Source organism: Alosa pseudoharengus, unplaced genomic scaffold (assembly GCF_046254945.1).
Source record: "Alosa pseudoharengus isolate Yale_2024_CS ecotype anadromous, Long Island Sound unplaced genomic scaffold, YU_APseudo_1.1 YU_APseudo_1.1_scf_19, whole genome shotgun sequence".
NCBI lineage: Eukaryota > Metazoa > Chordata > Actinopteri > Clupeiformes > Clupeidae > Alosa > Alosa pseudoharengus.
The window spans coordinates 23,969,413-23,981,387 of record NW_027468657.1 but is presented as its reverse complement, the minus strand read 5'-3'; the positions used below and the strand labels follow the sequence as shown (position 1 = coordinate 23,981,387).

At 46.3% G+C, this 11,975-nt stretch overlaps 1 protein-coding gene across 1 annotated transcript; it reads left to right on the top strand.

Annotated features, from left to right (window-relative positions):
* Positions 1–432: 432 nt before the first annotated feature.
* gpr174 (G protein-coupled receptor 174) lies at positions 433–10,817 on the top strand. Its single transcript, XM_076292063.1, has 2 exons — positions 433–971; positions 8,232–10,817. Exon 2 carries the CDS (start codon positions 8,569–8,571, stop codon positions 9,598–9,600), a length of 1,032 nt encoding a protein of 343 aa, XP_076148178.1. The 5' UTR covers positions 433–971; positions 8,232–8,568; the 3' UTR covers positions 9,601–10,817.
* Positions 10,818–11,975: the final 1,158 nt, after the last annotated feature.

The window sequence follows — 11,975 nt, the reverse complement described above, 5'->3', positions numbered from 1 at the left end:
GCATGTATCTCTGTTTGAGTCTATAAACATTAAAATATAAGAGTAATGTATTTCTACATCAGTCTACAATGTGTTTTCACTCATTTATGCATAATTCAAATTCTTCCCTGATTTCCAAGACATATGAATCATTTTCAGAGGACAGACAACATACTGCCAACAGAAGGAAACATAAAAGGCATCTTTCTACTGGAATGCAATTTCATTTCTTTATGCCATTCTAGCCAGAGAGCTGTCATATAGGATGTGTGTGTGTGTGTGTGTGTGTGTGTGTGTGTGTGTGTGTGTGTGTGTGTGTGTGTGTGTGTGTGTGTGTGTGTGTGTGTGTGGGACAGAGAGAGAGAGAGAGAGAGAGAGAGAGAGAGAGAGAGAGAGAGGGAGGCATATAGACAGAAAGGCAGAGAGAGTTAATGAGGGCAACAAAGAGTGTGTGTGCCTGCATGAAACTGGGAAATAGAAGAAGCGGTGCTGTGAAAGAGAAAGAGAGAGAGAGAGAGAGCCACCCACGCCCCCACAGTGGGACAGGAAACTCTATCTGAGGCGATAAACTACAGCGGGTGAGGTAAGACAGTGTGCAGCAGCGAAGAGAGGAGAGAGAGAGTGAGAAAATGAGAGAGAGACAAGAATAGAAAGAGAAAGAGAGAGGAGGCGAGACAGAGAGAAGGAGGGACATAGGGAAGGTGAAAGACAGAGAGAGAGAGAGAGAAAAGAGAGCGATAAAGATACCAAGCGTGTAAGGCGAATAACAAAACAGAGAACGGAAGAGAAGAGATAGACGGACAGAAGTCAAGGGAGAGAGAGAGAGAAGAAGAAGAAGAAGAAGAAGAAGAAGAAAGGACAGAGAGGAGACAGCAGAGCACGTCTGTTCCTGTAAGCATGAGTGCTGTCAACGAGAGGAACACGTGTGATCTGATCTCTCTCCTCTCCGCACTCCTTTCAGATGGGACAAGATCACAGTCATATGGCACCAGGTAATTCAGCTTCCTTCAACTGTATATCGATCATTATCAGGGAGCTCCCAGGCGTTGATCTCCCCGATAGAGAACCACCGAGAGAGAAACATTGTGTGTAGTGTGTGTGTCTGAATAAGTAAGTAAGTGTGTGTGTGAGAGGAGGTGAACTCAGAGTGAAATGCTTCTCTCCTGGAGTCACACTCCATGTGAGGTCTCCTGGGCTTCCTCTGGCAGACTGAAGAATGCGAAACATTTGGGGTTCTGCTGACGAATGTGGTCATGTAGGAGTAAGGTTTGAGTGAATGTGTTTGAGTGAATGTATGTATGTATGAATGTATGTATGTATGTATGTATGTGTGTTTGAGTGACTGTATGTATGTACGTGTTTGTGTGTGTGTGTGGTGTGTTCTGGAACAGGGGTGAGATAGAGGGTGGGGGGGGGTCACCTCTTGTCTGTGTTACCCAGGAAACTAAGAGCATGTTGATGTTTGGTCCCTGAGACACCCCCACTCGCCTGCCCATCCCTCTCTGGCTGTGGATGAACACATGGTGCTACACATGTGAGTTGTGAGCAGAGTCATTCTGCCCACACCCACTCCTCCCCCATGGGGATCTATGGAGGCCCCGCTTCAACGGCAGCGTTGCTAGTGGGGGGAAAGACGCTTCTTGTTCCCCTTACTGTTTACTGGCTCTTGCTAACATACATTTGTATCGCACAGTTATCAAGAACGGTAGCCTATATCATGTGCTTTAGATGTGTGACAGCACAGCAGAATTTCATGGTATGGTTTGACATATTTCTGTTATGACGGGCATAGAGGACAGCTAAATAAGGGTGTGGTTTCAAGATGATTGCTAATTGAACGTTTGACCTCTTTTGAATGAAAATACTTTAATCTATCTGATCTAAACGGCATTATTAGGGGTCTGCTGGAGATGTTTTCTGTGTGTGTAAACGTTATGTTGCTATGAGAAAAGTCTCGGGGTGAGTCAGTAGTGAGAGGTGTGACGTCAGTTTCCATGTGGCGACCTGTATCTGTGCAACGGTCACATGAAGACATGGAGGAAACCAGAGGCACTCGCTGATACTGGGACAGAGGGGAAAACTGCCCACAACAGCAAACCTTCCACTAATGGGTGACAAAAGAAACTTAGAGAAATATATATATATATATATATATATATATACAGAGAGAGAGAGAGAGAGAGAGAGAGAGAGAGAGAGAGAGAGAGAGAGAGAGAGAGAGAGGGGAAACAAAAAAGTGTAAAGCAGAAATGAATCATTTCTTGTGAGCAAGGTGAAAACCCATGTGTCTCACCCGGGAGTTCCCTTGGTATGTTCTTGCCGTATGGGTGCATGCCAATGACTTCATACCCATCACCATTATAGATAGAGTGTAACATGTGGGTCGTACAGCATATGTAAAGTATCTCCATATATTCACATGTAAACAGGAGAGATGATACATTGTGCTATAGGTGGGGGACTTCCCACAGTGGGCAATCAACAATCGAGCCTATTTACCATCAAAAACAAAATCACCAACCAAGCAACCTTTGTGGACAAAACGAAACATCACCAGCAGGGCAGCCTATGTGAGCATTTCACTGGAGTTATCAACCGTTAACACGCTGATGTGACGGTGTGGCATTCCTCAAATGTATACGAGAATAAATGAAGTTTGTTGTATAATGTGGTTGTACTATACATTCAGTTGTGTGAATGCATTAGAGGCCGCAGTGAGGCGGCCTGTATGAAATTAGAGGGCTAAAGCTAAAGCTAAAGAGGGACAAAGGCTGACCATTGGCTTGGCATGGACCCTTCAGGGTCAGGTGAACTAGAAGAGAGACAGAGAAAGAGCGTGTTGTGTTGTGTTGTGTTGTGTTGTGTTGTGTTGTGTTGTGCTGTGCTGTTCTGTTTTGTGCTGTGCTGTGCTGTGTGGTGCAGTGTTATGCTGTGCGTCCATCTCTGGACACCTCTGTCATGGGTGCCTGACAGGCTGTGTCCATGATGGAGGCTGAACAGATAAAGAGGGACAAAGGCTGACCAGTGGGCAGCCAAATGACCCTTGGCAGGACTGCTCCTCCATGTCCACCTCCCAGCTGTCACCTTTCACCTCAACTCTTTAGTGCTAGCAATCTCACACAGGCTTGTTATTTTCTAAGCCTTTTCACTTGTTTTGTTTTTCTTATTTTTGATTTGATTTGTCTTTCTATGAACTGCCTCTCTATCAATTTCAAAACTGTACTGACATTCATTCTAGGCGGCAGTGTAGTGGTGTGTGTGTGTGTGTGTGTAAGAAAGACAGTGAGAGAGAGAGAGAAAGAGAGAGATAGAGAGAGAGAGAGAGAGAGCCTGTTGGACTTCTTAACGGGGGGCTTCTCCACGCTCCCCAGGGCCTTTCTCAGCCCTCTGGTGGCCCAGCCAACCCCTCCTGATCTGGGCCAGAAGGCCTGGCCTGGTCTGGGCTGCTGGGGTCGGCTGTGGAAGAGCTAGCCAAGTGCTATATCCTTTGACATGAATCTCTGTATACAACAACCCATTTGTGTACATGGAAGCTTGTCTGTGTGTGTGTGTGTGTGTGTGTGTGTGTGTGTGTGTGTGTGTGTGTGTGTGTGTGTGTGTGTGCGAGAAAGAGTGAGAAAGCAAAAGAGAGAGTGAGAGAGATGAGAGACATGAGAAAGCCCTTTTCTGAACCATCATATCGATCAAAAGAGAAAGAGAGAGAGAAAGGAAGAGAGAGCCAGAGAGAGAGAGGGAGATTTTTATCTAATTATGAGATATCACACTCACTAGGAGCTGAGATACTATGTTTATCTATAGTCCAAAAGAACAGGGTTAGGGGATTTAAGCGAGTTAAGTGTTTGCGTTCGTAACACTCACCACTGGGCGTGTATGAGGCTGGTTTGACCTGGACAGATAGCTCACCACCATCAGCCACAGCATACCAAGGTAAGGGGCAAAGAGCAGCAGTCTCTGTGTGTGAGGAACAGCGATAGAAAAGGAGGACAGGTGAATAAATGAAGCCAAAACAGCCATACGGAAGACAGACCAAGAGTGACTGTGTGTGTGTGTGTGTCTGTCTCTGTGTGTGCGCGTGTGTGTGTGAGATCTATTGTGGGTTCATAAACAGTCGGATTATCGCTTGTGTCTCGTGTGTTTGCACGCGTTCACAAGCAGCAAAGTGTTTATTTCCATAATTGGACTATTTCCTTAGATAAGGACGATAGCATGATTAAATCACTATCACTCTCCAGCCACATCCCGCCACTTCACAGTTAACTTACAGACATGCCATTTCCTTGTCTCTTGTCCACCACCGTTTTAACACCCAGTTTTCTGAGTGTTAAAGATGTGCCCATACCTCTGCTTGCCTGACCAGTGCACGGCTGGCTTGCCAGTGCGTCCTGCATTCCATTGCACAGACCAAGACAAAGCTGAGGCCAGACATTGATGGGAAGACGAGCTTGGAGGCTTTTTTGACTCCCTGGAACACTCCCAGGGCACTAAGTGTCTCAAAGTTCACTCTACTCCCAGAGATCTGCAAGGAAGTGGAGGGAACAGAGAGGACCTGGCCAACGGAAAGGCCTGTCTACACAGCCAATGATGACAATATCGCTGGAAAAAAAAAAACGCTAAATGATAGTTTTAAACATTATTGTGTTTAATAATGAGACGTTCACCACACCGCACACGATACAGTAGCATCAACGACACGTAGAATGATACCGTCAAGGATCACTTTCAGAGTGGGTGATATTGTGAGAGGCTTTCCTTATCATTGGTCAGTATGGGTGGTCATATCACGATAGATATAGTTATAATTGTAGTTGTCTTGTCCTGTCATTGTAGTTGTCTTGTATTGTTATCGGTGGACAGCGTGGACCAGGTGTGTCAAACTCATAACAGGCAGTGGGCTGGATTTTTTGGAACGAGACTTCCTGGAGGCTGTCACCGTCATGGTCATTATCATTTTTCTGCATGGGTATCAGAGTGTTGTTTGGTGATACTCCTTATGAGCAAACAAGTACAAATTATGTACTGTTGCCATATACTGCTCTTTCTCTCTTGAAATGCCCTACTTCCATTTTAAGTTTTTTACAGAGATATTATCATAGAATAAATATTTCTTATTAAACATTGTTGAAATCAACTGGATGTGAATATCTTTTTTTCTAATTTTCCCTTCCTACCCAAAACATCGGGGGGCATGATCCTATGGCCTTATGTTGGACACCCCTGGTGTGGACTGGATTATAGTTGTCTTTATCTTTGGCAGCTTGGACGTTCATATCGTTGTAGTTATCCCTAGTTATCGTTGGTTGTGGTTGTTGTTATTATTATTGTATGTAGTTTATGTTAATAGTTGTCATTAGCAAAGTGGCCTTAACATCATATCCTAACTGCACGCGGTGCGAGCAAATGTTAGTGACAAAATCAATTTGAAAGAAATGAACGTTTTGAGCTGAACTTCTGTCGGGCGCTAGCGAGACCTTCACAAATGTACAATTGGGAGTGGGTCTGGAAAAGGTTCATTGACTTCAACAAGATTCCCGACTTCCTGCAGGGGCATAACTAGCAGTGAAATTATTTAAATTGGTACATTAAACTCTTACCAAATACAAGTCCATGCCGGATTAGCGATTGCATTTGCATGCCCGTGTTTTAGGGACATAGGAAATGGGCTTCAATGGCCTCTTGGTCAGACTGACCTGCAGAGCAAATCCCAAATTTGCTGAAAGGTCTGTGGGTATTCCCAGGCTAGTCGGACGCCCCATATGTATTTTTTTTCTGTTGCTCACATTGCTCTGTTAACGAGAAATATGACAAATATGACTGTTTAATGAATGTGGACAGAGGGCAGTCAGTGCTCGTCAGTTGCAGTTGCTGCAGTTAGGACACGCTGTAAGAAGAGAGGCCTTCACTCCCACTCTCTCTCTCTGCAGGGGGAGTCTAGTGAACATGTTACAGGAGAGAATGAGGGCTGTGATGAAGATGAGGTGGAGTCGACAGGATGAAGGGAGGATGGGAGCAAGGGTCAACAAAGATAGATGGAATTGGGAAGCACAACACACACAAACATACACAGACACACACATAAACACACGCACACACACACACACACGCACACACACACACACACACACACACACACACACACACACACACACACACACACACACACACGCACACACACACACACACACACACACACACACACACACACACACACACACACACACGCACACACACACACACACAATAGGGAGCAAGGTTTTTGTACGTCTTGATAGTTGACAGAAGTTGTGAGTGCACAGACACTCCATCTTGCTCTGCTCTAGATTTGCTCAAGATTGACTCAGTAAGGTCTGTTCTTGCAGACACACGAGGGCACACCCATTGGGAGCTCTCTGGAAGCTGTGATGACCATTAGACACACACCGGAAAACATACAGCCCAGTCTGAATCACAGTGAAGAACTACTGAATTACACAGATGGGGATGATTTCACTATGACCTCAGTGCTATGGGCCTGTTGAAAATATACTGTATGCAAACCATTTGTGCTATCTATGTAAAAATGATAGGCCCATAACAGTGATATCAAACCAAATGACTTCTGTAGATGATTGATGTGCAGAAAGACAGAGAAAGTTAGTGTGTGTGTGTGTGTGTGTGTGTGTGTGTGTGTGTGTGTGTGTGTGTGTGTGTGTGTGTGTGTGTGTGTGTGTGTGTATGTGTGTGTGTTTGTTTGTGTTGTCAAACAAAGTTTTTTGGTTTTTAAAGAGAGCTAGATTAAAATGTCTTACTGCTACTGCATGTTCTTTGGATGCAGTAGAACGGTGGCTAACGTGTTTACTCAATGAGAAAAGTCTCAAAAAGACTTAAGGGAATTAATAAGTTCATTTTCAGACGTACTGTATGTAGGAAGTTTTTGTTTTGGAGAACAGAGAGATCCTGTGCTCTCAAATGTGTAAACCACTTCTAAAAAAAACAAAAACACGGTGCATGGTGCGTGGCCACACCTTTTGACATTAGAAAAACAAAGCCCAACAACCATATAGCATGCAGCATTTTGTTGAACTATTTAAGTGGTTTCATGACTAACCGATGGCTCGTGTAGAAAAAAACATTTGAGGATCAGGTTTTGTAAATACATTTTGGGAGTAAGAGAAATTGTCAGGGCAAAGACACCTTACACGATTTAATGACACGATGGAAACAAATCCGAGAGATAATTAATGGACAAAAAGTAAAGTATACTGTACCAGACAAATGGGTGAAATATGAAAGGAAATGATGAAATGAAAAAAGAGAAGCCCTAATACCACTGTCCAACTTCAGAAGCCGACCTGAACACTTGCTTTCACATAATTAACAGTCTCTCAATGTTATGCATGTCACCTTTGCTATGTAAAGCAGGTGTAACCCAGTTGATTATGAACACAGGTGCAGCTGTTCAGTTTTTTTTTTACGGACTGAGCAAACACTGTAACTTAGTGTAGAAACTTAGCAGAGAGGGTTCAGCTGTGACCTGCTGATCTGAGCTCTAGCTCCTCTCTCACTTGAATTTCCCCTTGGGGATCAATAAACTATGAGCTATGAAAAAAAGATGCAAAACAGTAGCGTGTAACTGATACAACCACCTCGTCAAAAAAAGAAGAAAGTACTGGTAAATAAAATGGTGTGTTGATGTTGACGCATGGCTTCCCTCATCAGCTGGACAAAGGCAACCTTTCATCTGCAGCAGGTTGAGTCAGCATGCGCCCACATAGCCAAATTCACACTGCATGGCTAGAGGTTACACAGCGTGTGCAGCAAGGGTACATGATGGTGTGTGTGTGTGTGTGGTGTGTGTGTGGTGTGTTTGTGCGTGTGAGTGTGTGTGGTGTGTTTGTGCGTGTGAGTGTGTATGTGTGTGAGGGTGTGGTGTGTCTGTGTGGTGTGTTTGTGCGTGTGAGTGTGTGTGGTGTGTTTGTGCGTGTGAGTGTGTGTGGTGTGTTTATGCGTGTGAGTGTGTGTGTGTGTGTGTGGTGTGTGTGTGGTGTGTTTGTACGTGTGAGTGTGTGTGGTGTGTTTATGCGTGTGAGTGTGTGTGTGTGTGTGTGTGGTGTGTGTGTGGTGTGTTTGTACGTGTGAGTGTGTGGTGTGTTTGTGTGTGTGAGAAAGAGAGAGGGTATGGTGTGTGTATAGCCTGGCGTGTTATGGTGCGTGTAGCCTGGAACAAGACCCAACTCTTAACACTCTTGCCGTTTGTCTTGTCTTGTGCTCCTCAGAGACTGATCCGTTTTCCTCAAGCTGCCTTTAGAAGAAGAGGAAGAAGAAGAAGCCCACACACGTGACTACTGCTTCTATGACCATCCACCATCATGAATAACAGCATGGACAAGTACCACGTTTCCTCGCACCTCAGGCAAAGACGACGGGTCTGCCACGGGGCGCCACCGAGCCAATCGTCACTCTGACCAGGTCTGGACAGAAGAAGAGACACAGTTGTTCATAGCAACTTGGAAGAAAAATAAAATAAAAATAATTAACAAACAAACAAAAAAAAACAACAACATTCATTCAAATCAACCTCCGGGAGTCCTAGCGCTCCTCGGCGACAGGAATATGGATGGCGGTGCCAACGTGTCGTGTTGGAGTCAAACCGAAGTGGATGCCCTGAAGCGGTATGAGCACCAGACCTACGCCATCATCTACTCCATAATCCTGCTGCCGGGGCTGATCGGCAACGTGCTGGCGCTCTGGGTCTTCCACATGTACGTCAAGGAGACCAAAAAGGCGGTCATCTTCATGATCAACTTGGCAGTGGCGGACCTGCTGCAGGTGCTTTCGCTGCCGCTGCGCATCTACTACTACCTGAACGACAGCTGGCCGTTTGGCCGCGGCCTCTGCATGTTCTGCTTCTACCTGAAGTACGTCAACATGTACGCCAGCATCTTCTTCCTGGTGTGCATCAGCGTGCGCCGGTGCATGATGGTCCTGCATCCGCTCCAGTACACCTCGTGCCGCCGCCGGCTGGACCGGAGCCTGTGCGCCGCCGGTTGGCTCTTCGTGTGCTTCTGCTGCCTGCCGTTCCCTCTGCTGCGCCTCGGCTGGGACGGGGGCGACCAGTCGGCGGACAAGTGCTTCGCCGAGCTGCCGCTGGTGCAGATGTCGGCGGTGGCGGGGCTGTCGCTGATGGTGGGCGCCGAGCTGCTGGGCTTCCTGGTGCCGCTCGGCGTGGTGGGCACGTGCACGCTGCTGACGGCGGGGAACCTGCGGGAGGACGGCGGGCGGCGGCGCCGCGTGCCGCAGGACGGCGGCGAGAAGCGCCGGGCGCTGCGCATGGTGCTGAGCTGCGCCGGCGTCTTCCTGCTCTGCTTCCTGCCCTACCACGTCACCTTCCCGCTGCACTACGTGGCCAAGGCGCGCTGGGACTCGGTCAGCTGCGGGTTCCGCGCCACCGTCATGCGCTGTCACCCCGTCACGCTCTGCCTGGCCAGCCTCAACTGCTGCCTGGACCCCGTCATGTACTACTTCACCACCGAGGAGTTCCGCCGTCGGCTGTCGCGCCCCGAGCTCACAGAGAGCCTGCAGCTCCAGCGACGGCTCTCCTGCATCACTACCGAGGACAAGGCCCTCACCTCCGAACCACTCTGAACGACAACAGACCGTGGGGTTGCAACACCACCGCAATCAACGGTCTGACCTCTGAACTAAGTCTCTAGACAACTGAGCAACATGGAGTTGCAGAGCTCAGAAACAGTTGTTACAAGTCCAAAAGGAAGGATGGCACCCAGGCAAACATTAGGCCTTTAAGCTCTAGCCTTGACCTTTAACCTCCAGTGAGCCATAGAGTTGTAACACCACCATGGTCAAGGGTCCTGGCTTCCTGTCAAGGCCTCTGGCTTGGGGAGGTGTGAAAGTGCAAAGTGCAAAGACGCCGAAAAAACAATCATGCTATAACTCCACAGGAAGAATGGCACCCAGGCAAACTTTCAGCCCTTCAGTCTGGCAGGGGATGCTAAGATTTGGCTCCATAGTGTATCACCTGAGCCATAAAGCCTGACGGAGCTCACCTCTGGGCCCTGATGTCAGGGCTTTAGGAGGAGCTGAGGAATGCCCCAACCGGCGCAAGTGGGTATTGATGGTGGAATGGTAGAGTGGTGCTTAAGATGCAGGGCGGGAGAGGCCCCACGCGATGTTGCGTGGGAGGATGTGGTGATGGGGGAAGGGTGGACTGAAGTAACACTCTTTGCAGAGAAAGGTTATCAGAGGACAGACTCACGCAAGGGGAGATCTGAGAAAGGAACCGAGGAAGAATGACATGACCAAAGAAACTTTGGTCTGCGGAACGTCAACAGTAGTGGAGGAAACAAGAATGCCTTTACTGCTAAACACTGTGAAAAGTCTTCACAGTGGTATTGGAGACATTTTGAAAATGTGAGAGCGGCGAGCGATTAGTGCCACAGTAGAAGCACCTGAATTAAATTAATTCAATATACTGTGATGGAACACAGAGCCACTGTGGAGGAGCAAAGAGGACCAAAAGCAGGTTGTGTGGATGAGAATGTTGCTTTTGCAGTGCGTGTGTTTGTACGTGAACTCCCTACAGTGGGGAAGTTGAGGAGCGGTACACAAAAATCAGGAAATGTTGAGTTCAGTTTAGTCTTTCCAAGAACACGTGCACATGTGACAGGACCAAATATACCGAAACTAATTTTATCAAGAAGTCAATGACCAAAGAGTCAGGGAAAAAATATCACATGCAGTATGTGTGTGTGTGTGTGTGTGTGTGTGTGATGAGTCAATTAATAGAGCTGTATGCTATTGGCTATAATGAAGGCACATTAAATCATCTATTTTTTTACATTGTACTAGGAACTGACTGTCATTTGTTCTGTCTAGTGTTGGATTCTGTTAGAAAATGGAGAAGTCACCCTGACTGCTAACACCTCCGGCTTCCATTACTTACTCAAATCAATGATTTATACAGTAATTTCCTGTGTATTACCCACATTCTGTATAAGCCGCAGGACAGTGTTTTATGCAAGTTAAAAGAAACAAAACCATATTAATACCATATTAACTGCTCCCATGTATTAACCTCGTAGCTGAAGAAATTTTGAAAAATCAATGTATAAGCCGCGGCTAATAGTTGGGAAATTACGGTAATGTTTATTTTTAAAACATACATAAAATCTGAGGATTATATGCACAAAGAATAATAGCAAAAATGATGAGGTCAATTTGGATTTGTTGTTAACTTCGGTAGTATCAACAAAAAAACGTTGTTTTTGACACAGAGAGAGGAGAACCTCACGTGATATCCTGTGTCAGTCTGTGTGAGGAAAGTGGGGTAGGCAGGTGTTGCAATCTCCAGCTAGCAAAGCGCAGGCATCGGCAGCGTTAGTTAGGCTATGCGGGGGAGAGCGAGGCAAAGTGAAGCGCTCTAGTTTCAACTGAAGCACAAGTTCCACTGAGGCGGTGGGTGGTGGGGGTGATATACTAAATAGGTTAAAGGACACACGCAGACACAAAGAGAAGCAAGCAGAAACTGCCCCATATACATGATACTCTCTCTCTCTTTCTCTGTAGTACAAATGACTGCACATTCTAACAGGAAGTGGAAAGCCACTTCATGTTCTAGCAGGCCGTTGGCAAAACCAGCAACTGTTTATCTTCCCATTTGTAGACTGGGCATCATGGGACTGTACCTGTTGTGTACAGAAGTAGGAAATTACTAATCAAGGTTACAGGTTTAAACACACACGTTCTCTCTCTCTCACACACACACACATACAATTCCATTAGGGTCAATAAAGTATCCATGTAAATCATTTTCAGTAATGAACGAGAACATAAAGTAGGCTACTGGATACTCAGTGATTGCATTGTGCTGTGCAAAGCTGTTACACAAGTCTACACAGGAAACAGCACCAGAATAGATTTCCTATTCTTTACCCAGTGCAGGTGCAACAGAAATGACTAAACCAACCATTTTAAAATGCAATGACAAGACAAACACCAATGAT

Coding starts and splice junctions, on each gene's coding strand:
- gpr174 (XM_076292063.1), top strand. CDS start 8,569: ATGGATGGCGGTGCCAACGTGTCGTGTTGGAGTCAAACCGAAGTGGAT.